General features: G+C 37.9%; 1 protein-coding gene across 4 annotated transcripts in view; it reads right to left on the bottom strand.

Annotated features, from left to right (window-relative positions):
* Positions 1–1,321: 1,321 nt before the first annotated feature.
* Positions 1,322–26,884, bottom strand: part of LOC136754702 (probable E3 ubiquitin-protein ligase HERC1) — a 91,044-nt gene continuing 65,481 nt past the window's right edge. For all 4 annotated transcript variants that reach the window (XM_066710769.1, XM_066710772.1, XM_066710771.1 and 1 more), the window contains exons 58-79: positions 26,061–26,169; positions 25,276–25,416; positions 24,697–24,798; positions 24,203–24,376; positions 22,950–23,234; positions 22,250–22,315; positions 21,846–21,971; positions 20,242–20,380; positions 19,031–19,212; positions 18,567–18,722; positions 18,061–18,183; positions 16,228–16,330; positions 15,093–15,262; positions 14,351–14,489; positions 13,733–13,902; positions 8,515–8,684; positions 7,288–7,453; positions 5,403–5,479; positions 4,667–4,919; positions 4,008–4,160; positions 2,403–2,708; positions 1,322–2,057 (exon numbers count right to left, since the gene is read on the bottom strand). In XM_066710769.1, coding sequence (XP_066566866.1) covers positions 1,872–2,057; positions 2,403–2,708; positions 4,008–4,160; positions 4,667–4,919; positions 5,403–5,479; positions 7,288–7,453; positions 8,515–8,684; positions 13,733–13,902; positions 14,351–14,489; positions 15,093–15,262; positions 16,228–16,330; positions 18,061–18,183; positions 18,567–18,722; positions 19,031–19,212; positions 20,242–20,380; positions 21,846–21,971; positions 22,250–22,315; positions 22,950–23,234; positions 24,203–24,376; positions 24,697–24,798; positions 25,276–25,416; positions 26,061–26,169 — 3,496 coding nt within the window. In that variant the 3' untranslated portion in view covers positions 1,322–1,871. The remainder of the gene's footprint in view (positions 2,058–2,402; positions 2,709–4,007; positions 4,161–4,666; positions 4,920–5,402; positions 5,480–7,287; positions 7,454–8,514; positions 8,685–13,732; positions 13,903–14,350; positions 14,490–15,092; positions 15,263–16,227; positions 16,331–18,060; positions 18,184–18,566; positions 18,723–19,030; positions 19,213–20,241; positions 20,381–21,845; positions 21,972–22,249; positions 22,316–22,949; positions 23,235–24,202; positions 24,377–24,696; positions 24,799–25,275; positions 25,417–26,060; positions 26,170–26,884) is intronic.

Genomic DNA, 26,884 nt, shown 5'->3' with positions numbered 1-26,884 from the left:
GGCAGGCTGTCTGGCATAACTAAATATGCATATACAGACACTCTAGATCTTCTTTCTTCCTTTTCTCTTTCACAACTCCTAATTTGCCCACGTGGTCTCGCTCCCAAATGCCCTTTATATAGCATGCGATTGCGTCACGATTTCATCTGATTTCACCCCATGAAATGCATTTAGATTTCATGAAATCCAACGAAATCGAATATGTTCGGATTACATGGAAATTTAATAGTGTATCGTGGCCTTAATGCTCTTGTGGTTGAAGGAAAGCCTTCCCAGAAGAGTGGAGGCTGTGATAGCAGCAAATGGGGGACCAACTCCATATTAATGCCCATAATTTTGGAATGAGATGTTCGACGAGCAGGTGTCCACATAGTTTTGGCCATATAGTGTATATTCCTGACTTCACGATAGTGCATGACTACCTAACATGAATAGTAGTATTATAACACCTTTTGTAATACATTTATAACATTTTAACATTAAAGGTATATTCATTGTATTTTGCGATTAAAGTGTTTTCTTTCTGCAGTGTCTGCTTTACAAATTTTCACATTTCCTGTTGTTGAAAGATATTTATTTAGTGTTTATAGAATTAAGTGCCCATGACATTCTTAAATATACTTTTTATGTTTTCAAAAGCATGTGTTCGATACCATTGGACATTCATCAATACAGAAATGTAAAGTGCACACACTATCAACACCCATGCCATCATATAACACAACAATGGTTCAGTGAACTAACAGTACAGTCAAGTCCTGATGGTGCTGGGATTCCTCATTTAAGCACCTTTCATAGATTTAAGTATTTTGAACCCAAAACACTGCAGCTCAAAATTAATACCTCTGTTCTCTAAAGAATGCTTCATAGGACACATGTCAGGAATCCTTTGTAAGCTGTATAATATGAGGACATATTTTATACTTTGTTTCAAATAAATGGATGTACAATCCAAAGCTAGCAATAATAATGAATAGGTGTGCAATCTGTATGGCTACAAACTGCACCAGTAGTAGAAGGGGGAAATGCTGCTTAAAACAGAAGACATGAGAATGGCAATACTCTTTAAAGACATTCTTAAAAACAGTGCAAGTTTAAAATGAGTTCCATGTTTGATTTTCTTCCTCTTATCACAGAAAAAGTTGTGTAGATTCATACGTGAATGACTAAAATCCATAAGATGCAATAGTACCATTTTTTTGGCAAATAAAAATTGTGTTAAGTGCAAATGTGAATGGCTCTAGTGAATTTACATTCAATCTGGATATTCTGAGTTTTAAAAGCTAAAATGAAATGCACACCTTCAGTATAATCAAAAATATTAAATTTCAATTGTTTTATTGATGTTGTGACTGGCTTAATGCAGAGATGAAATCCTACAAATGTGAAAATAAAACCCCGGTCAGGAATTATCATGAAGCATTGTTTTCAGGTTTGAATGCCCTGCTAACCCAGATTTAGTAATACCAAAGGTTTTCTCAAGCATTTTAACCAATCACTTATTTCTCCACATAGCTTAATTGTACCCATTGAATTGCTATGAAGTGATAATTACTTTTTAGAACTTTCTCTGCAAATAGTTGGAGAAGCCCAGCATGCATACATTTCTGTTCTGTTTCTTTACATTAATGGTGTCTTAAGACTGGTACAATGTAAATGAAGAATTGCATGGATCTAAAACTGAACTCCGAAATTGGATTTCTGGGATAGGAAGTCTGTGTACAATAACGCTCATCCCCTTAATATGAGCGATTTTAGATTCACATGCAGTAGTTTTGTACCACTTGCACTGAGAGCTCTTTAATGCAGCATTACGAAGGAAAAAAACAACAACCAACTATTGTGCTTTCAAGTGATGCATGTTTTCTTGTTCAGTACTCTGTGTCTGAGCCCTCTGCCGTGTCTGTATTGCGAGAGAGCATGTAGTTATCCATGTCAATGGAAGGGCAGTTGTGGATGGAGTAGCGCAATCTTTCTGCCATGATGGCCTGGCTGGTGTAGGGCGGCAGTCTCAGCTGAAAGAAGCAAGTCTGTGCCGTGGGAAGACCATTGACGGGCTACAGCGGGGAAGAAAAGCAGGTAAGAATCATGCAGAATACCGTACACATTAATTTGTTCAATTGCCTTTTTAGTATTTAGATCAGATCCTGCTGGAATTGCTTAATAGCTTTTTGGAGTTCTTTAAATGAAAAAAAAATCCTAATACATTATGTATTTACCAGTTCTCTGATTTAATTGAGAAAAGACTGCAAGGGTAAGTTTAGAATAAGACTTGTGAGGGCATGCAAAACTGTCAATTATTTCCAGTTACCAATAACCTTCATCTTGGGAGAAATTGTACAGATCAAGAAAGAAACTACAAAAAGTTCTGTGGTTAATGTAAGCCTGTTGCTCTCACTCACCCTGTCCACTTTAATGATCTGAAATTTCTGGGTGATGTCAGCTGTGTTTGAAGGCAGCCTTGATCGCCCTGAAACAAAGCGCAGGAACAGAACCCGTTCCTCATTGGTGAATTCCTCCAGAGTCTGCCACAGCCAACCAATCAGCTGATGTGTTTCATTAATGTCCCGGTAGCGCACCACTTTCTTCAGTGTTTCCACGGGGACCTCGGGCATCCCACACACCATCTGCTCCAGCTGCTTGGCCGTGAGCAGAGACAGTAGAGGCACAGGAATGATGGAGGACATGCCTTCTCTCACAGCCAGGACCTGAGCACAGCAAAGATACAAGTGAGATATATACACTATGGACAGCCAAGTAAATAGATGCATAAAGTTCCCTGAATCAGGGCCACTGGAGGGTCACAGCTGCTGGTCTGGAGAGGAACTAAGATTGCTGATGTTGTATTCAGAAATTCAATTTCTATGCTTGACATGTAAAATGTCTACCTGAAGCTAGGCTCACACTACACGATTTATACAATCCAAACTGATTTTGAGAATGGTCGGCAACTCACACTTAACGACCGAATTTATGTCTCTTGTGTCATGAAGGAGTGCACACTACATGATCGTTAAAGAACAGGGGGTCACACACTAATGACTAATCTGAAATCCTTTGTTGTGGGGATCTGACTAATCTGAAATCCTTTGTTGTGGGGATCTCCAACACAGCCTTGAAACTCCCCAAATCTCACGGAAATGAGTGATCCATCCAGAGAAAAAGTAAACAAACATGGACCTGGGCACTACAAGCTTGCCGTCCTTGTTTGTGCATCCATTTGTGCGGACAAATAATAAAAGCGTAACGAAAAGAGGATGTGGGTGAAGACATGGCGGGGGAAGCAAGGGCAATAGCTTGTATACTCTGGTGTAAGAGCTGGAGGTGAGCAACAGTCACAGGCTATATCCATCCCACAGTATGATCATCACATTATACAATGCCCTGAAAAAGTATTTGCCCCTTCCCGATTTCCTACATTTTTGCATATTCTTCACAGTGAATGGTTTCAGATCTCAATACAAAATGTAATATAAGACAAAGAGAACTTTTTTGTATTGCATATATCTAAGTTAAGGCATACTCTAACCATTTAGCTATATAACAGCTTTAATAATTTGTTAAAAATCGATCGAACACGCTAGTATTATAGTGTTTTTAAATAACCTGCCTCAAAACAACCATTGTTATTTGAAAGATTTGAATAAACACTTATGACAATCAATCAAATACTCCTGTCATGTTTAATCTTCCAGTTTTTTTTTCCTCTTCTTCAATCAGCTCAGCTCTCATTGGCAAATATTAAACATTTGATATATAATCATAGCAGCCCAGATGGCATCGTGGACTCTCACACTACACAGCCAAATTGGGCTAAAATCTGGCAAAAATGTGTGTACTATGTGCCTAGCTTAAGAAAATGCTTAGGAAAAGAATACAAATTGGTAAAGGACAAATGTAGTACAATAGTCCTAGTTTAGTCTTTATTAGTATTCACTTGGAAATACTGTGCATTTATACCTACAATTGGAAATAGAAAAGTAAAACATGTTTCAACTCCTAGTTACCTGCTGATCCATTTCATGAAGCCTGTACTCCATGGCTCTCTCCACATAGTCTTTTCTGTTTGCAAAAGTCAAAGGGATGTGGCACCCTCCTGGAACTACTGGGACCATCTTCCCATCAGCACTGTTTGCAGCAAAAGAGTCCAGAGGAATCATCTGGAAGAAGGACATATATTTCTGTTACGACACTGCTTAAAAAACAACATTTTGGTGTCAGTACTATACTTTCTCAGTTGAAACCCACAATTATACTACTTTGACTTGTTTGGTCAAGGCTTTGTTTCACACATAAAAGTAAAAGTAACACTCCTGCTATTAAACTTGGAAAGATTTTCTGTATGTGTTCTTTGGATTTTCTGTGTTAGCCGCAAAATCAGATTGGCACTAAACATGGTAAACTTCCATTATTTCCTCACTAATTACGTTTAGTATTATTATATTTCTTAGCAAACACCCTTAACCAGAGTGACTTACAATTCATACAATATATCACATGATTTTACATACACTTACCCATTAATAGAGCTGGGTTTTCAGTGGAGCAATCTAGACATAATACCTTGCTCAAGGCTACAACAGCAGTGTCCCCCACCTGGTATTGAACCTACGACTCTTCACTAAGGATTGCCAGCTTTGGCTGTCAGCAGTTGAAGACTCCTTACCACAGGGAAGTTGTCCTCGGTGATGCCACTGTTCTCCAGGTTCAGTATTCCCTGCAGGTTACGGGATGTGAGCAGGTCCACCTCCTCCAGGTCCTGGCTGTTCAGTGGGATTGAACAGAGCTGCTTCCACACCCAAGGCGCCAGATGGAGGTCTAGGGGCTTCTTGGTACGGATAGCCACAGCCATCAGGATCCCAAGGAAGCGAAACTGGACCATGTGATCCTCTGACACGGCCGAAGGGTTCAACAAGAACCTGAAGCACCAATTGAATTACTGATGGTAAAACTGAAGCAGTTACAACTCAATTATGTCAATTCAATGATCTCTAATTAGGATATCTTTAAGAATGCAATACAATGCACAAAACAGTTCTGGATGAAGAGTAGATCTCATTAAAATAGCATATCATTCTTTATATTCTTGATGAATCCTACTAAACTGTCTATAAGAGAGAAAACAATCTGAATTTCTCAGTTGGTATTTAACAATGAGACAATTAAAAGCTTATTCAAAGCCCTTAAAGTTAGTCTAACTGTTACAGAATTAGTGTTAAAGAGCAATCAACAACATGGTAACAAATTTGTTTACTAGTTGATACTGGAATGCTATTTTATCATTCAAAACATATTGCCTAACATTTTGCTTTTTAAACTGAATTGTTTAAGAATAAGTCTTTCTATAGACCAAAAAAGAGTTTTCAGCAAAATAAATAGTATATCTATATCTGGATATGTACCTGTCGGTATTACTCCCAACATCAGCAGAACTATTAGGTGTTTGAATGAGCAGGTCCACTGCACCAGACTCTAATTCCTGAAGAGAAACAAAGAAACACAATGTCCTTGATTTGATCTGTCAATTCACTTTCATTGAATTACAAAATGTTTAGCCAAAAAAAAAACACAAGAAAACATTGTTGTCTTACACAGGACATTTAAACTGAGTTAAATAAGGAACTACAGGCTTTCTATCTTTCTAATTCCATGGTGAGGGATTCCTTTTCCTAGAAATACCCACTTTCATAATGTCATGCAAATGGGTACTGTAAATGTGCAATGCTAAAAACATGCTGTTCTATTTTTGCATAACTAGGTTTATAGTTATTGGGCTAGATATTCATAAGGTTTGCGCACCATGCAGAGGGGTTTGCGTGGCGCGATCCATTCTGCACCATTCACCATTAAATTGCATACAAGGCACAAAATGGGGGGAGTGGCTGAAATTATGCGAGATTCCTGAAAAAAATCACACTTCCAAATGCCCCTTTCCAACAAACACACACACCCAATTCTGTGAATTAGTAATATCCCCTGTTGCTTATATTTAGTACATTTATTTGACAAAGTACAAAAATAAAATTGTTAAATAAATGTAAATATAACTATTAAAATGCTTTCAGACCACTTCTCTTTTCATTTGTTAAGGATTATTGTAGGCATATAGATAAACATAATAGAAACTTTCAAGCATTTCGTGTCTTATTAGATTCAAGTCTTTACTATTCCCCTTTGTCCCACTGTCTAATGCAGAAAATTAATGTTGCAAAATGTGGGCAAAAAGGATTGAATAACTCAGGGTGTGGGGTCTGGGGGTCCTCTCCCAGAAGATTTTGAAAATTGGAGACCTGAAATTAGTCCATTCAAAAGCATCTGGAGGTCTGGATTTGGCACGCGGTCCACCTATTGACTACCCCTGATATAGACAATTATGGGTATTGGGTATTATTTATTATTACTACGTCCACAATATTGTGTCTGTACTGCAATACTACGCATATGAGCCTCGTTGTTTGCCCTATCAGGACAATGGCATAGAGGTGTGCACTACTATATTACAGAGGAGGTCTGTATTCAGGATGTGTCCAGACTCGAGTGCACTGTACAGTGTGGACTGATGCCAGATTTGATTTCTAATAAGATATGTGTGTGTGTGTGTACAAAAGAACGTGACACATGGCATTCACCTCATCCACCTGCAGAATCCTGTTCCTTTAATGCCGTGGCTTATTAACATATGGTAATGACTTGATAATTGCAGACATGAGATGCAAATGTATTCCACGCTGACATTAAACATGCGCATAGCGCAATCGAATTTGAATTGCGTGAAAGCCTTAATTAGACTGAATATACCAGTTTTTGCGCGATATTAGAGTGGTGCATTCATCCAATAACTGCGCAAAACTATGTTCAAACAGTGGGGTTAATAGCACATTGTGGAGGCGCAAACAGGCTATACAATGCTATATTCCAATGCTGTGCAAAGATCAGCAAGCATGTTTGAATATCTCTGCTTTTTTGGCCAAGTCGCATTTCACTTGCGCGGCACTCACTCGCAGCAAGTTTGAATATCAGGCCCATTATACTTAGTTTTGTCATAAATATCAGACATCAGGTCACATACATACATACACTGTAACACAAATATGGAATATGTGTGTGACCATATGGTTACGATAGATTAAAATGGGTTACAAATGTTGCACTTTTAATGGTTATATTATTACTGTAACATAGTTTTACGGTTGCTTTCTATGGCTTTAACATACCTTCACTGTGTTTATGTACACTCTACTATGGTTTCCCATAGTACATTTGCCTTGAATAACTGTAAGGCCTCACCTGGCACATTTCAGTGATGGTGTCATCAAACACTCCCCCAGCATCGTCCGCCCCCTCACCGACCAGCTTCACCTTCCAGGCCCTCGAGGGCAGCCGCAGCTCAGAGGGGTTGAGATTCACCACTTGCCGGGCAATCTGAACAAAGATGGGCTTGCTGGAGCGCCCCCTTCGGAAAAAGATAGCAGGTGACACACAGAAACGTCACATTGTTGTGTCATGTGAATGAATGAAACTAAATCAACCACTCGATCTTCTGGAATGCTGTTCCTTTAGATCTTGTCTTTTTACATTCTGTAGCGGTTAGTCCTTCCTGAGGTTCACATGGACTTGATGTCCATGATAGCCAAAGAAGAAAAGGAACTACACAATATTCACATCCAATTTAATGTCATATTATGTCCATACAATTACATAGTGGATTTCATTTATTATAAACTGTATGACTCTTTTATGATAGACAAGTAACATGTTAAGATGACCAAACAAAAAACACAAATTTAAGCTCATAATCATCTCACCTGAAGGTAACTTTGGCCTCTTTAAACACATTAACTTAAGTTGCGTGACATTAAACTCAGTGAAATGTCATTGGATGAGCTTGTCGAAATGAATAATAAGACTGCAACCAGCATACAAATGCTCTGGGATATGATTAGTAGTGACTGGAGTACTAACCCAGATCATTTTGGCTTCATAGGTTATCCTGGGAAAATGTGTTAGTTACTGATCAATGCAGGCAATCCCTTTTTCAATTAAGGGAACTCTGGCTCTTGGCAACTGAAAATGTATTCAGAGGCTTGTGCTTTAATATCTAAATTACTGATAATCAATTGATAAACCAATCAGAATGAATTTTCAGATTTTTCAATTTGCTGATTTAAGGGTAATCAAGGTTGTGTTTTAATGTTCTGACCACAACCGAACTGAGTTAAGCAACCTTTGACCAATGGCCGCTTGGTCCAGAGACAACATCTCAAAAATACATAACCCGATGACCTGTCGACCTGGTTATAGTGTGAAAACATACCCCTATATAACCTGCTGGATTATGGCTCTCTAGGACCAGAGCTGGTGACCGCTGCCATAGATGGATATGGACTCTGATTAGAACAATTACAATAAAGCTACACCAAAATTAAATGTTCCTATGTTTCATATATCTTGTTTCTTTATGTGTATTTCAGTAAATGAGTGTGGGTAATTTACACAATGCCTTTGCATAAATACCTGGTTGAAATTCTCTTCACAGTAATCTGAGGTCCGTAAGTCTTGCCCTGTGTCATTGTCCTTCCAATTGACCGGACCAGGGGAAGAGTGTTCACCTTGGGGGCCAGGAGGCCTCTTAGTTGTCCTTGGACAATTGCTGAGGTTCCTGAGCTGTAGTGTGAGGCTGAGATCTACAGGAAAATTGTGAGTTCATCATTTAATAATAATAATTAAAAATATATATAATAGAAGTCACAATATCTATCTAATCAAATAATATAATGGATTTAGTTATTGCCAATTCCACCAAATTGATCTTCCACAGTCTGCTGCTAAGGCATTGATGATTATGCAGGAGAAGCTCTTAGAAGCAGATACAGTGAGGGAAAAAATATTTGATCCCCTGCTGATTTTGTACGTTTGCCCACTGACAAAGAAATGATCAGTCTATAATTTTAATGGTAGGTGTATTTTAACAGTGAGACACAGAATAACAACAAAAAAATCCAGAAAAACGCATTTCAAAAAAGTTATAAATTGATTTGCATGTTAATGAGGGAAATAAGTATTTGACCCCTTCGACTTAGTAATTGGTGGCAAAACCCTTTTTGGCAATCACAGAGGTCAGACGTTTCCTGTAGTTGGCCACCAGGTTTGCAGACATCTCAGGAGGGATTTTGTCCCACTCCCCTTGCAGATCCTCTCCAAGTCATTAAGGTATCGAGGCTGACGTTTGGCAACTCGAACCTTCAGCTCCCTCCACAGATTTTCTATGGGATTAAGGTCTGGAGACTGGCTAGGCCACTCCAGGACCTTACTGTGATTCTTCTTGAGCCACTCCTTTGTTGCCTTGGCTGTGTGTTTTGGGTCATTGTCATGCTGGAATACCCATCCACGACCCATTTTCAATGCCCTGGCTGAGGGAAGGAGGTTCTCACCCAAGATTTGACGGTACATGGCCCCGTCCATCATCCCTTTGATGCGGTGCAGTTGTCCTGTCCCCTTAGCAGAAAAACACCCACAAAGCATAATGTTTCCACCTCCATGTTTGACGGTGGGGATGGTGTTCTTGGGGTCATTCCTCCTCCTCCAAACACGGCGAGTTGTGTTGATGCCAAAGAGCTCGATTTTGGTCTCATCTGACCACAACACTTTCACCCAGTTCTCCTCTGAATCATTCAGATGTTCATTGGCAAACTTCAGACGGGCCTGTACATGTGCTTTCTTGAGCAGGGGGACCTTGCGGGCGCTGCAGGATTTCAGTCCTTCACGGCGTAGTGTGTTACCAATTGTTTTATTGGTGACTATGCTCCCAGCTGCCTTGAGATCATTAACAAGATCCTCCCGTGTAGTTCTGGGCTGATTCCTCACCGTTCTCATGATTATTGAAACTCCACGAGGTGAGATCTTGCATGGAGCCCCAGACCGAGGGAGACTGACAGTTATTTTGTGTTTCTTCCATTTGCGAATAATCGCACCAACTGTTGTCACCTTCTCACCAAGCTGCTTGGCGATGGTCTTGTAGCCCATTCCAGCCTTGTGTAGGTCTACAATCTTGTCCCTGACATCCTTGGACAGCTCTTTGGTCTTGGCCATGGTGGAGCGTTTGGAATCTGATTGATTGATTGCTTCTGTGGACAGGTGTCTTTCATACAGGTAAGGAGCTGAGATTAGGAGCACTCCCTTTAAGAGAGTGCTCCTAATCTCAGCTCGTTACCTGTATAAAAGACACCTGGGAGCCAGAAATCTTGCTGATTGATAGGGGATCAAATACTTATTTCCCTCATTAACATGCAAATCAATTTATAACTTTTTTGAAATGCGTTTTTTTTTTTATTTTTTTGTTGTTATTCTGTCTCTCACTGTTAAAATACACCTACCATTAAAATTATAGACTGATCATTTCTTTGTCAGTGGGCAAACTTACAAAATCAGCAGGGGATCAAATACTTTTTTCCCTCACTGTATAATCAAATAATCTCTTATCATCTACTGGGTTGGGTGGCTTGGCCTTTTAGGACTCTGATTGTTTTTGACATTCTTAAAGGTCTATTCATACCAGGAACATGTGCTGTGCCGCTTTTTAGTACACAGTAGGGCTGCAGCTATCGATTATTATGATAATTGATTATTCTATACATAAAACGATCGATTATTTGAATAATCACAACAATAAATTATCAATATATTCCGATGGGGTCCTGGTGACAACATGGCATCTTATTCTCGAGTTCACCGAACTCTGTAAATACAGGGCTCTGATTAGCGAAATAAAACTCATATCAGGGGCTTGCCCTGAGGAGGACAATACATTTTACATTACTCTTAACCACTTCAACTCCAGATGAAAATACAACAACCCTTCCCAGGTACCACATTTTGAAAATAATGATTTGATGCCTGAAATTGCTTTAAAATGTAAATATATGAAAAATGAAATACAAAATAAATTATCAAATTCTGTTTATTACCCCTTTATGCTCCTGTGTACTACATATTCGTGTTCAGTAAAGAGATAAGTACAAGGTTTTTTTCTTATGGTTGAACAAAGAAAACAATGCAAAGGCATTTTTATATTATACTTTATAATAAATAACGAACTTTTGTAATAACAACAATACACTAAAATGAAAACAAAAATATTAAACACTGAAACGCAAATTAAGATAATACACTGAAACGATATATTAAACAATGTATTGTAATTATCAATTAAAACTAAATCTCTATCAAAACCTGTGCCATCAGCGGCTAGTTCTGTGCAATGTCGTGAAATGTTCAATACAATAAACTTGGAAGGATGGGCTAGAAATGCGCTACAGGGCTCTGCGCAGCATTGTGATGGATCTGGTTGCCACAAACGCCACCTCATTGCCTTCCATTCAGCACTGTTTTCTCAATGCATCTCGCCACAGCACTGTATAGCTCTTGCTAAAAACTAAACAAGTACAAATAATAATAAAACTAGCAATGATAATATAAAACAGTATTTATATAACTGTAAAAGGTGAATGGATTGCCGCAATAGACAGAAGACTTGTATACGTGCACAGGTAAATGGAGGCTCTAAACAACATGCGATTGGATAAAAACATGGCATGATCGCTGTCCCCGGCTTTCAATTCACATTCTACAGGATCATCACAGGCTTTGGGAATGACATGAGACTACATGGCATTGAGGGTTTTCATGTGACGTGCGTGTGTACATCATGGTACTGAAGTGGTTAAATGCTCAGTCCTGTTGTCCTCCATAGCGCCGAGTCCACGATTCAAAAGTTTTTATCTAAAATGTTACGTAGAATTTGACATGCCTGTAACATGCACATAATCCACGTGTCTTCCATCGCGGTGCACGTATGCACAATATCCCACATGGCTACAGCATAACTTTAAAATGACTTTAACGTAAACCTGAGTTTCCCAGCTTAAATCAATTAATTTGGTCAATGCTGCAATTGTCGGTGCACAAGCAGTTGAGAAAGCCAATTGACTTTAAGTGGGAAATTCTGGTGTGCTTGTATTCAAAAGTTACTTTTAAGTTATTCTTTACATGTGTCAAATTGCGTCTACGTGCACCACGACTGAAGACAGGTGTAGGATTACGTGCATGTTTAGGTATGTCAAATTCAGGCAAGCACAGTACATGCAACTCTTTCGTCAGCACAATTTCTAGCTAGCTAGCTATTACTAGCAATGTTGCAAAAACTTACCATGCGTTCAGTTTCAAGTGCTCAAGCTTGTCGGATGTGCTCTATTGGACAGCTAATTCTGATTCACACACTCCACAAAGCACAGTACAGCTATCATTGTTTCTCTTAGAAATACTCCCACAGTTTCGATGCTTTCACCGCAGTTTTGATTCACGACATTTTCCAGTGAGACGCATACAGGTGGATGACAAACCAAGTGATGCATTACTGCCATCTACTGCTGTTGGGAATTAAACCGTTGTTCTCTCACAGAGCTAGCAATACAGGGCAAGGATATTAGGCGAAAGGGCCAAGATCAAGGGTATTAATAAAAACGGTTAAGATAGAGGCAACGTAGCTAAATCACTATTCGACGGCTAAAATAGAAGTCAACGTATTTTACTAGTCGAAATACTTGTTGCAGGCCTAAATACTTGGTGTGTGTCTTGAGATGTGTCAGGTGAGATGCTCAATCATTTGCAAAATAAACTATGGGTGATTTTTTTTTAGGAAAAGTAAACTGGGGAGGTTAGGAAGTACAGGCATCTTTTAGTTTCTTGTTTAAGACAACACAAAGATAGTGAATTGTATAATAACTCACGGAAGGAAATTGCTAATACTATAGGGACAGACTTCACAGTCTGCAAGGAGAAATGAAAGTATGTGTGTGACAGATATGTTTAAACATAAATAAATAGGAAAATGTGGGGATACACATAAATAATAATAGTTGGCTATTTGTCAATTACAAGAACACAGATTCAAATGTAGTGGATGGGCAGGAGAGCAATATATGTTTTAAATAGTAGTAGGCAAGCTTGACCTAACAGATCTTTACTTGGAATAATAATGTTAGATAATTTTAAACATAAAATAACTTCAATTTAATATAAACGTTGCCACATCTAGCACTGATTTATCACAAATCAAGCCTGGGATATTTATGTCCATTGTAATATAGTTTAACATAAAATATGAATGATGGTATAATGCAGTTTATAAGTGAATGCCTACTTTTATTAAATTACACTTTCACTGTTATATATTATATAGATAATAAACAACCTTTAGCCTAACAAAGTTTGAAGTATTTATTTCAAGACATGTTTTCTATTATTATTTTGTTAGATTTACCATTATGATATCCAGTTATTATTATTAGAACCCTGTACCACCACCAGACCACACTGAAGACAATGAAAGTGTCTGCAGCAATATAGAAAATGCATTTTGTAGGCACTGCTAAACTATGAATATATTTACGCTTGATTTCGATTTCATGGGCTCGATTTGTTGCATGCATCATGTAAAGAGCTGTACATTGATTTTGTGCGTCTGAATAGCTCTTTACACCAAAGTAACCACAATGTTCAGGGCTAAGGATGGCTGCCACAGGTCAGAACTCCTTAAGGAAAATAAGGTATTTGCTGTAATATTTATGTGGCTTTTTGATCAGAAAAACCTTTCATTATGATACTACTGCAACATAGATGCTTCACTAACACAAGGCTATCTACACACTAACTCTCTCCTAGACACCACTGTTACCTGGTTTCTTGGGTTGAGGTTAAGCAGTCTCCAGGACTTGTACATTAAGTCTGAGAAGTGGTACAAGACCCTGAGCCTGGTGTTGAGAACATCAGGACTACAGTCCTTCAGTGTGTTGTATTGAGGAGGCACTGACTGAGGGAGACCCAGCTGCAGAGATGCTGAAACACCTGGAAGAAAAGCACATGCAAGGTGCTTCAGTTACTGTGACTATAATCAAACTATAAACCACAAAATACACTCATAATGCTGAGATCCTTGAGGAAACATTAATTAAAACAATACTGAAAATATATAATACATCTAAGTGTTGCTATAGATATAAAATGTACTACTACCACTAATACAATTTTGCATTAGGAAGGTGGGATGCTATTGCATAAGAATTCTGGTTTAGCACCTGTAGGCTCTTGTGCAAGTTTTACAAATGAATCTGAATAACGGTGCTCTTAGTATTATATTAACTTCACATCTGTCTAGGCCCATTTATTAAGAATAAGAGAATAAATCTGACACATCTAGCAACTGTAGCTGTGTTATAAATGAGCTCACAGCTTGGAAATATGTAGCTATGAATAGCTGCATCACACGCACACAATGGAAGATAATCGGTTATACCTGGGGCCCTGGCAGCTGGGGAGGGGCTTGTCCAAGCAGCACTGTGACACCTTCCAGCTGAGATCTGCCGGATATTTTTCCCCTGCAGGGCAGTCACCAATGTGGGTTCTTTCACTGGGTTTGAATGGCCCAGACCAAGCTGAAATGGCATTTCAGGAATTTCACTACTGCCTAATAAGATGTCATGTACTACTTAAAAGTAGCTTTGGTTCTATAAAACTATACCATTCCACATTTATTTTATAATGTAACAATCTTCTTTACTTGTTAATATAACATTTAACATTTCAGTAGTAACTCTGCATTTGCTTTTCATAAAGTTTTTTACAGAACTATTCATATTCCATTTCGTTACTCAACCATCTCAGATTCTGCAGGAAAATTTCATCTGGGGATTCTCTGGGCACAAATGCTAGTCATTCTTTGAAATGTAATCTCAAAAGGTAGTGATGATGTGGGGGATCCCAATGAATTAGCCCTACATTATATTACTATTTGTACTTGTGACAACCAAATTTATATTCACATGGACCTAGTTATGGGAAAGTAATTATTAAGAAAGAGACTTAAACCAACCAAAATGTTAGGTCAGTTAAAATAATCCACAATTTCTAGTGCTTAATGGCACAAAAGACAGATAACTGCTTTAATTGATTAATCAATTAACATCTTAATCATATTTAGTCAGCTTTGAAAAAAGGACATTTAAAACATTTTCATAGTAATATTTGTCCCCAATTACCTGCCCTTCAGAGTTACAGCCCCAGGCATATACATCCCCTGTAGAGGAGAGGGCCAGTATATGTTCTGAGCCAACAGTAATGCCTTCCACAAATACTCCCTCCAGGGCTGGCACAATCTGGGGACGGTTGTGGTTCTTTAGCATTGAGTCTGGGAGACCAATTAAGCGCTCTGAAAGGAAAACAGAGAGAAAAATCGATTTGTCATGGATAGTAATCTGAAAGTGAATGTTTGCACTCATAAATAGGGCCATATTCATAAACCTATTACACTGTGCTATATTTAGATGTTCAGCATAAAAGTGTGGAGCACACAGGACATGTATCAATACATCAAAGAACCAGCAATTTGGATGTAGCTAGATTGTATGTGATTGTGCAGTTCTTTTAATTTAAGTGTGGGTCCATGGGTTGGCTGAGGTCATTTACTACAAATTGTATCTTAAAATAACCATTTGTAAAGAATAAAACAAAATGAGAGGACTTTGTTTGCGTCTTGGAAAGTAAATTATTTGAACGTTGTTATTGTAAATTTAGGGTCAATGCGGTGGGTGATTAGTGACTGTATGCTATTTATGTATGTATGTATTTAATTATTTATGTATTTGTCATGTGGGTTGATAGTGAGTTTCCTTGCTATATCCCTCTGCTATACAGTAAGACAGTCTTAATACGTTGGGTCAAAAGCAAATAAAATGAACAACCTGCATGTAATATGACAAGCTTGACAGGAATGTATTATTATTATTATTATTATTATTATTATTATTATTATTAGTAGTAGTAGTAGTAGTAGTATTATTCAATAATAAAGAGTAAATACACAGTGTTGTGGTGTAAATGGCATGCACTGTAGGATATGCTGTGATATTGTATGGGTAAGGTCATGATAACATGAGATAATACACAATTATACCTAAAACCTTGGTGTATACAAAAGAAAACTATCTAAAAATAACTATAAAGTGCCTCTGGTTTTCAGCATGATAATATTCCTAAAAACACAGCCAATTGAAAAATGTCTATTATTTCAGGCAATGCCATCGTTTGGAAAGAGGTCTACGTTTTCTTAGAAATTAAACTTTAATTCAGGTTGAATCAGCTTAATGAATAAAGTGAAATTAGAACTAAAATTACCTTGTCCAAATATGTATACATGTCCATCCTTTGCAAGGCCAACAGAAAACTGAGTCCCACAGGCCACTTTCTTTATTCCTTTATTGCACAAATGTTCCACTTTCTGAAGACACCAAACACACTTAGGTTCAGAAAAATACTACTTGCATTGTGAAACATAAACCTAACCACTATAATCAGACATTGTGATTGGGAAAAAAGCTATAATTTGCAGTTGTCAATAAGCTCTTAACCCAGGCTTTGAAAAACTTCACATTGATGACTGACAAAGTAATTTTGTTCATTAAAAAGTCCCATTGAAATTAGTCCCAGGATCCTCCCCAGGAATTTTCACACATTTTTTTCTAAATATTTTTTGTTTGCTATTTTTTAATCTAAAACTTTCAGTTGTTTTATGATTGCTGGATTGATTTGTTACACATTTGTTTTCAATATCTCTCAATAATCTTATCTTTAGGCTTACATTTCAACATCTATAGGATATGCAGGAATTACCATTACAAAAGCTTTAATTGAGTTAATTGTTTTGTCAACTGTGTTAATTGTTAATCAGGCTAAGGATATGGATTATGATTTTAATTTAATTAACTATAAGCTACTTACATCGTATTATACAGTGGAACTGAAATAGTCATTTTTTTTGTTTTGTTTTTTATGTCTTTCAGTTTTGCATTGTTCTAGTCCAAGGGAAAAAAACAAAGCAACTGCCAAGCAATGCCTTTCAAAGATTAAAAGAATAATGGCAATGCACAGTTTATTTAGCCAGGTGGCATCATCCGTATTGCACATCTGAGTGAAAATGCCAATGAGTGAGAGAACACTCTTAATACAACATACATAAAATACAGTGTTAAAGTCTATTTATTTTAAATAAGAGAAATACACCGATCAGCCATAACATTATGACCACCTGCCTAATATTGTGTAGGTCCCACTTTTGCCGCCAAAACAGCCCTGACCGTCGAGGCATGGACTCCACTAGCCCCCCGAAGGTATGCCGTGGTATCTGTTACCAAGATGTTAGCAGCAGATCCTTTAAGTCCTGTAAGTTGCAAGGTGGGGCCTCCATGGATCGGACTTGTTTGTCCAGCACATCCCACAGATGCTCGATTGGATTGAGATCTGGGGAATCTGGAGGCCAAGTCAACACCTTGAACTCGTGATTCATCAGACCAGGCCACCTTCTTCCATTGCTCCGTGGTCCAGTTTTGATGCTCACGTGCCCATTGTAGGTGCTTTCGGCAGTGGACAGGGGTCAGCATGGGCACCCTGACTGGTCTGCGGCTACACAGCCCCATACGCAACAAACTGCGATGCACTGTGTGTTCTGACACCTTTCTATCAGAACCAGCATGAACTTTTTCAGCAATTTGAGCTACAGTAGCTCGTCTATTGGATCGGACCACACGGGCCAGCCTTCGCTCCCCACATGCATCAATGAGACTTGGCCGCCCATGACCCTGTCGCTGGTTCACCGCTTTTCCTTCCTTGGACCACTTTTGATAGGTTCTGACCACTGCAGACTGGGAACACCCCACAAGAGCTGCAGTTTTGGAGATGCTCTGACCCAGTCGTATAGCCATCATAATTTGGCCCTTGTCAAAGTCCTGCTTCCTGCTTCTAACACATCAACTTTTAGGACAAAATGTTCACTTGCTGCCTAATATATCCCACCCACTGACAGGTGCCATGATAACGAGATTATAAGTGTTATTCACTTCACCTGTCAGTGGTCATGATGTTATGGCTGATCGGTATATATTCTGTTTGATGGGATAAAAAACTAGCTTTTTTATCTTAAGATTTGTTTAAAATTAAACTGATGTTAATTACCTGAGGATAACACTTCACAGTACAGGGGCCTGTTCCAAGCTTCCCATAATCTCCATCACCAAATGCCCATACTGTCATGCCATCTGAAGACACTACCAGAGTGTGATTCAAACCACAGGACACCTTGAAAAAGGAGACTAGATTAGAAAACAGATTTGAAAACAGTAAACTAAGTAAAAATATACAAAATACATATGGTAATTGACATATTTGCTATTTGAATCTGTGGGGTATTTAGCCTGATGTCTGTGAGAGCATCAGCTGATACTTTAGAGTATGTTTGACAAATCAGTTTTGTCTGGAATATCCACACTCCCTCCAGCTCTGCAATTCCTTTAAGAAATAAGGCTTAGCATGTCTACTGCTGTGAAATATACCCTCTAGATTACTACTTGCTGAGACTTGTTTTCCAGTACACTACAGAGCAAGGACTCAAAATGTGAACATTTGCAATAGACCTGAGGCAGAGACTTACACAGAAATATTGTTGTATTCAGAAACTGTACCTGTCCAATGATGTAGCCTTCCAAGGCCATTACCCTCTCTGGTAACATTTTGTTAGATGTTGACCTCTGACCCAGCCGACCATAGTCTCCACTCCCAAAGGTGAACAGTTTCCCATCAGCAGTGACTACAGCAGAATGTTTGAAACCACAGGCAAGCTTTGGAGACATAAACCAAGAACTTCATCAATAAAGTAATATAATTTACATTTGACCTTGATTACGAAGGGTTGAAACATGATGGCCTTAGTATGAATGCTATAGAAAATAATGATTTTATAGCTGAATATGACTTTCAATCCATATAGGTCTTATGGTCTCTGAAACAAATCCCTGTTGTGCTCCACGAATGACTTCACTCCAAGCTGACACTTCTCCACATACTACAGGTTCTTCCTTAAACTGTACTAAGTTTTATTAAATGTGTATTCTGTAACAAATGTAAGTATTTGACATGACGAACCTACCTGAACCACCTCCTCCCCTTGCAAGGCCTCAATCTGCTTTGGCCTCCTCTGCCTTTCACTGTTGCCATGCCCAAGCTTCCCATAGTCGCCATCTCCCCAGCTGAACACCTCCCCACTCTCTGTCAGTGCCAGGGAGTGGCCATCAGACCCACATGAGGTCACCAACTGAGTCACCACATAGCCTGGAGGGAACAAGAGGAATGAGACTGAGAGAAAGTATTAGCACACACAAAATAACATATCTGGAACACTTACAATACTACAGGCTATATCTGAAACACCTCCACATCCTGATTAATTATATGCAACTGAGCAGAAACCTAGCAGCGTACCTCTGTACACTAATGAAATAGGTCGTCCAATTAAATTGCCTTTTCTTTCCTTCTTCACCCACAGCGCTTTTTGGTTAATGTAAAACAACTGGTAAAACTGTTTATAAATTATAAACGTACAATAAAAAAGGAAAGCTCCTATTTGCATTCACAGGGTGAGAATAAGGTAGCAGATTAAACTCTTGACACAGTTCTGTCACATCACTCATGACTTGCAGCTGGAGTTGTTAAGGTCACCAGGGTTAGTTGTGTGACAGGTCAAATACATTTCATCATCTGCTCCATTTTTACAGATTGTGAGTTTAGTACTCACTCTCCCATCAAAACTGATCAAGTGGTTAGTCAAGAGATTACGAAACACAACACAGAAAGGTAATAAAAGATGGGGATTCTATTGAGGATACAAATATTGAGTAATGCTCTTTCTACAATTACTTGCATACATTCGCTGATTAATTTTGTTTTCAAAAAAGTATTTAGAGAAATGTTTAGAAATCATTGGAGTGGCATTTTATTTTATTTTTTACAGTTTTCTCTGTGCTAAATCAGGATCTAACAAACAAACTATATAATTGATAAATATAGTTTAATATATGTTACAGATCAATGTATTTATTTGTTCTGTATCCCCTTGTAAGGTACAAATATAAATTAACATGCAACGGATATTAAGACCATATGTAGCATCTGACTAAAACAGCTGACAATGATTGTGTAAATGAAACTATTTGTCCAGTTTCCTTGTAAAGAAAAATCTGACAAATAAGTCCTTGTTTCACGTTTTTGGGAGAATTTAAAAATAAACCATTACTAGGAAAGGAGCATATCATGGATTTAGGAGCTGGAGATGATAATGAGTTTGACTCTTTCTATCCTTACCCTGCAGAGCAGAGATGACGGTGGGCGTATAGAGGTCATCAGAGTTTCCCTGACCCAGTCTTCCGTAACTGCCCTCTCCTAAGGCTAGCACTGTCCCACTGGCTTGAACCAGGAATGTACAATTCTGTCCGCATACAACCTACATGAGGCAAGGCATCACAGCTATACAGTTTGCATCACACAGGCATCAGAGTTACACAAGTCTGCATAGTCTTGGCCAATGATTGGCAAACCTCCACACTGCAGCACAATGACTGACCCTAAGAAACTAACACTTAAATTATGAAACTAGGCTACATGTTATAGAACTAGGATGTAGGTACCTGTATTAGAAATAAAAAAATACATAAAAGTCTTGAGTGGAATTTGGTAAATGTTATCTCTTACTCAGGATTTACTAAGAATGTTGTCTTTTAATCTTGTATGTTATATAAATGATGTCAAGGACAAGGGTTAGCAAGGCCTAGCCTACAGTTATAAATATGTGACAGAGCAGCCATTATTACATCTCTAGGTCATTAATAGATGTACAAGCAGTCATCTGTCTGATTGTCTGAGGCCCACTATGAAAAATATGATATGAATATAATATGAATAACTCTCTTTAATTGAGGGTAACACTCAGCACAGAGATAGATTTATGGTGTGAAAGGGAAAGAAAGACAGCAAGGCAATGCCATTGTAGCCTACTGGCAAGCTTATGGACTTATCCTGAGTGTCTATGTGGCTATGTGTTAATACCTCCTAGACATAGAAAAGTTTTTAAATGTTTTACAATATCTTAGTACAAAGTTGTACTATTTACTTGTTTATTTTAAAGCATTTGCTGAAAAACAAATCTCCCACTTAAAGAAGTCCATTATCTTTTGTAAATGTGTGGCATCAGCTAAGAATCTCCAATATTCTGCAATTATTTGTATTTATTTCTACAATAAGCAGAATCTAAAAATGTTGTTTCGTTGCATGGCATTTTCTGTAAAGGATATATCAGGCAGAAGTTACAGAGTACACTCCCTTATTATTGATAAAGAAATGTTTACTTTACATTAAGTTTATTTTATATTTATACATCAATTTTATAATCAGTATATGAAAGTTATCCATAGCTTAAGCCTCAAAGAAAAATGTTGAGCAAATTTAAAAAGAGACAAAATGTATTATAATTTAGCTGAACCTTACAGGGATTCTAGAGATCTGGATTTACTACATATTTGCAGTAAAGTCATCTGGGAACAACTATCACCATGAACATTACAACTGTTAATCTTCTGGACTTTTGCTCAAGCACAAAAGACTAACATTAGAAAATACGTATATATATATATATTATTTGTGTTTTTTTAAATGTTTACTTTCTGTGGAGGGGTTTATATAGCACAAGAATTTGGAAGGGCTTTTGCCTGAAACATCCTATAACAATTTCCCTATTAATCATTTGAACTACTTGTGTACATCAGAAATAATTACATATAAATAGATTTCATAATTGTTTGTAAAAATGAAGGCTAAATAAGTGAACATCAGTCAGTTACAAAAATTGACATTTAATTCAGCAAAACATATTCATTTTGAAAGTAGATTGTGATGCTGAATTCACACTATACCTGCTGTGCCTGAGAGAGGGATGAGGCTAAGGTTGGCACCATGAGGTTCGCTCCTGCATCTGCCAGCTGCCCATGACGCCCCCCTCCCCAGAGGAATACCTCACTCTTCCCCCCCTGCTGCCAGTCCTGCCAAAGAGCAATCACAGCAATTCAGCACAATTAACATTCACCTGTTAATTACTAGATATGTTAATTAATACATATAAAAACGTTTTGATTACTTACTAATAGAATATAGAATATATATAAATCTACTACTAGCTATGTTGATTCCATAATTGTGTAAAAACCTGTAATTACTATTTCAGTGTAGGTCAATCTACAGCGGTCTTCACAAAGTGGTCATACGTTTCATAGAATAACTATGCAGATACATAGTAGGAAAAATAGATTATTAACAATACCTCAGGTCTGGTTGTGGCCCATGACATCAGCTGTTCATCCATCATGAATGACCATTTACTATTATCCTTTAAAATATTAAAATTTGTAACATGTTTAATAATTCTCATACAAAAACTGCATTCAAAATTTTTGAATGACAATTTGAAGAAAACACAAAAACGAACTGATACTGCTTTAAGTTACAATCATTAAATACATGAAAATAGGAATTTAAAAAGTACATAGATTTTTTTTTAAACAATCTGTTTTCAAATGTCATAAATATTTGTAGGTACTGATTACATATTTAATTTAATAAATTTCAAGCATAGTATTTTACAGAATGAGTGTGAATGAAATGTACAGGTGTTTGACAAATACAGCTACATTTTAAAATATCACTGTCCTGGTCACAAAAGCAAAGTTTGTGGGGAATAATAGCCATTTTCTATACTTTTGAGGCATAAGCAATTAGGAAATAACACTACCCAGGAACAAAAAAAAAAAAAAAAAAAAAAAAAAAAAAAGGTTACCTGGTATAATTCTACATGTAACTATGTGTACATGTTGACAATGGAGGGAAAAGCTGTGTTTCATTGATACAAGGCTATATTAATCTCATCCGATGCTTTCATAACCTTGTTACTGTAAGTGACTTAAAGCAGACATATGACATTTTGAACTCTACTTTTTACCAGATAGTTCTTTTGTCATTCTCACCAGGGGTCGGGTGATCTCTGTATCGCCGGGCTTTCGGAATTCAGGAACTGTAAAGGAGTCGGGGAAGGCGGTTCCTTTGGCAAATGCTTCGGCACTCTTCACTGTGGTGGAGAAGGTGGAGAGCCAGGCCCATTCTGCTGGGCCCGAGTCCAGATCCCAGCTCGCATGATGAGGAGGACATGGTGTTCTGCAAAGCAGCTGATTCAATGAAAGCCCCACTGCCAAGGAGGCCAGGCTCTGGAGGAAGGCACTGTGGACAAGCTGGTCACCAGAGGTAACATGACTCTTGGCAAGAAAGAAGAACAAAACTAAAATTAACACATAAGCGACATAACAGCGAAACAAAGACCACAACAATATCACAGCACGCCCTATTACAGCATAGACAATAACAGCGGATGACATTTATAGCAAAGTGCCATAACTGAGCTGAATACTACAGCACAGATATAAACAGCACTTGACATGGGAGTGCCAACACCGTGCCAACAATAACAGCGCCTGTCCTATACAAAGTATCCCCGTCACAGTCAATTCATCTCTTATTATTGAATATTACTACTACTACTGCTCCTAATAATAATTTAATCAACTGAAGTGTCCTTTATTGAAACACTCAGTGGAAAAGATGTGCTGTAATAGGATGCGTGGTGATGTCATCTTGGCCTTTGATTCGCTGTAATGTCATGTAACCCCTGAGATGTACAGCTCAATGGCTGTGGGTTTGAATCCTGGTTGATGCTTGTTGGAGTCCCAATGTTAAATTGCTCATAACAAAAAATATCAACAATCATAAGCACAACCCACTCAGGTGGGTTCATACAGTATGAAGAGCATCAGGTTAGGTGGAGAGGTCAGTGGAGTTGTACACATTTTAAGTACTATTTTAGAAGATAAATCACGAGATATAAACCAACGTGATTACCACAATGCAAGTTTAGCCTAGTTAATGTACCATAGGATTATAATTTTTACTGGTTTCCTGTTGTTCTCTGTAACATGCTATATAAAAATATATGATAGTAAAAATACTGTAAAACTGTGGTACGACTATAGAAAAAACATATTAAAAGTGTAAAAATCCTATGGCAAATGTCCCAGGGTAAACCTGTATCAGGGTAATTAAGCAATGAGCTTTGTAAATTGGAAGGATTCTCCCCAATTCCACCATTATCAACCATGTGAAGAGTTGGAGAAGAAATGGAGAAGATTAGAAGTGATGCAGAAAATGAAAATCTTCTAATCCCAGTTACCTTCTCATAGCTGTACTGCTCCTGCAGGAGGAGAGGCAGTCTCTCCAGAAACACGGCCATGCAGGGGGTCTTGTTCAGTCCCACGATTCCCTGCGCTCTTAGAGCCATGCGACAGGTTGCCAGGATGTGATTCTGAGACATCCAGTCTGATGAGCAGCGGATAAGCAGCACGTCCTTTGGGGAACAGGACACCGTTTTTTTATTGAGAATGTCTGACCACTGTCAGAGCCTGAGCAAAAACCGTGTATATGAATGGCATGGTGAAAGCCAGTAATAAAACATGTGCTCACAATTAACTTATTTAATAATTTTGGTCTAAAGAAAATGAGAAGATCTATAAGAACAAAAGTTTACAATGGTGAAGTTTACAATAAAACTGGATAATTTCACTCAATCTGTGTGTGTAGTTTTCCACACTGCTATATTATAGTACAACAAAAATGTCTCTATTACTGGAACAGCCATATAGTTGAATGATGTGACTAATACCATACCTTTGACCTTCCGGAGCAGGCTGCGACCCCCACATCTGGAATCCAGGCCGTGCTCACAACAGAGCCCAGGCCTGTCACTACAGTCTGCAGCACTGCGCCATCCTGAGGGAGTATTCAACACAACATCAGCATCCACAAGATGTAAGGGGAGAACATGAATTTTGCTACTGTTTCTGTAAATTGAGAAGCCCACTTAGGCAACTAATGTCAGGATTACATTATTACAAAATCCTATTGAATATATCCTATTTAACCCATTAGCATGTCACATTTTTACAGTTTCCTTAAGTTTATAATAAATTCAGGATAATCTGCAAGCTTCTTCCAGTGAGGTGACATACCCAGACCAATATAATTAAACAGAGCAGTCTTGATACATTGGGACTACAACTGTCATGCAACACTATGCAAATAATGGAACAGACGATAGCCCATTTATGTCTGGTAGCTTGTTGTGCACAATTTAGGGCTTGTTGGAGATGCTTAAATTCTGGGAAGCCATGGGACAATTCCATAGTTCTCAAAATACCATTATAATCTGGCTTTCCAAAAATATAAGATGAAGAACTTGCTGCTTACCCGTAGAGACCAAATGTTAATGAGACCTCCAATTCCTCCAGACAATAAGGCCATCCCATTGGGACTGAAGGACACTGTCTTCACAGCGGTGATGTGGCCATTCAGTCTAAAGACACACTTTGCACTGCCACGCTGCTGATACTAGTTTGGGGAAAGAAAAAACTATGCATTGCCATTTGTAATCAAATACTAAAGTGATCAAAAAAGGGTAAGATAATATTATAAATGGTAAACTATTTTACAAATAACCACAGTAAGTGATCTAACTACACAAATGTCAAAAATAATGAAATTCCATTCAAAGAACATTAACTGCCACATGTTCACTGTATCTCCATTTCACAGTCATTCATAAAATAAACATCAGAGATCAACATAGCATATTGAGCCGTACTATTTCCCCATAGGCATTATTTTGTGCATGTTTAGTTTTGTGATTCAAAACAAGAAATGCCTGGAAATTGAAAATAAGATTTTTTTTTAAATTAAATCAAATATATTAGTTTCATGTGTGCATGCAGCACATAGATAATACAAGTAGTATCATTATTTGATTGTAGACTGTAGTTTATTATAGGGAATACATTTATAAAATGTGAACTTCAGAAAAAAACTGGGGAGGGGGGTTGCTCGAACAGTGTTGTTTCAGCAGAATCAAGTAATATTAAAATTGTAAATAAAAAGATTTAAAGATTAAAAAAAAAAAAGAATGAAAAAAAAATCACCATTTCAATACATACAAATACACATAAACTAAGATGAATTTACTTAAAAATGCACATTACCTCAACGATCTTCTCTCTATTCTGAGACGCGTTTAAAAAGTTAGGCAGTGATACACTACTGCCCCCTTGTGGCACAGTCCAAACATATAACAATCCATTTTGGCACCCTCTGGGAAAAAACAACACAAAAAACACATACTGTGAACACATTAAAAAATTATCAGCCACATAATTGAACAGATTACATTTTGTTCTAGATTGCAGACACATAAAACTGCAGGGTACGTGGAGAATGTATTAAAAATAATTTACATACACACATACCAGGGGCGTAGCCACGGGTGGGCCTGAGTGGGCCATGGGTCACCCACTTGCTACTCAGGTCCACCCAATCAGAGAGTGTAAAATTCTCCCGTGTGTTAAAAAAACGTTATATATACAAGATTTTGAACCAATAATGTGTTTCGGCAAATCACAGGCTTTATTCCAAAGCATGGGGGCTGGTTCTTTTCAATTCAATTGTTCAATTTTGGTTAATTTATGCACAAGCAGGTTTTAATTGGCTGTGGCAAATGTTTTTGTGTGTAGTGCATCAGACCATGACAACTGCACAAATGTAGTTGTGAAAATGGTGAAACAAAATATTTGTTGAATTATATCAAAAGACAAGAAGAGAAGTATCAGAACAGCACATTACACAAACTGATAAATCACCAACTGCATTGGAAGAAACCAATATAAGCACTGCTTTGGATCCACAGGCCAGTGTTGAATTCGGTAAGGAAACATTTGACTGGCCTTCGGATTTATAAGGAATAGATTAATCGCCTACAAGGCAAAAATTGCAGGCAATCCCTTTAATTTCTGGTAAATCCCTAAGTTTT

Source organism: Amia ocellicauda, chromosome 8, assembly GCF_036373705.1.
Source record: "Amia ocellicauda isolate fAmiCal2 chromosome 8, fAmiCal2.hap1, whole genome shotgun sequence".
NCBI classification, from domain to species: Eukaryota; Metazoa; Chordata; class Actinopteri; order Amiiformes; family Amiidae; genus Amia; species Amia ocellicauda.
The sequence above is the reverse complement of the archived record's forward strand: the minus strand, read 5'-3'. Positions and strand labels throughout refer to the sequence as shown.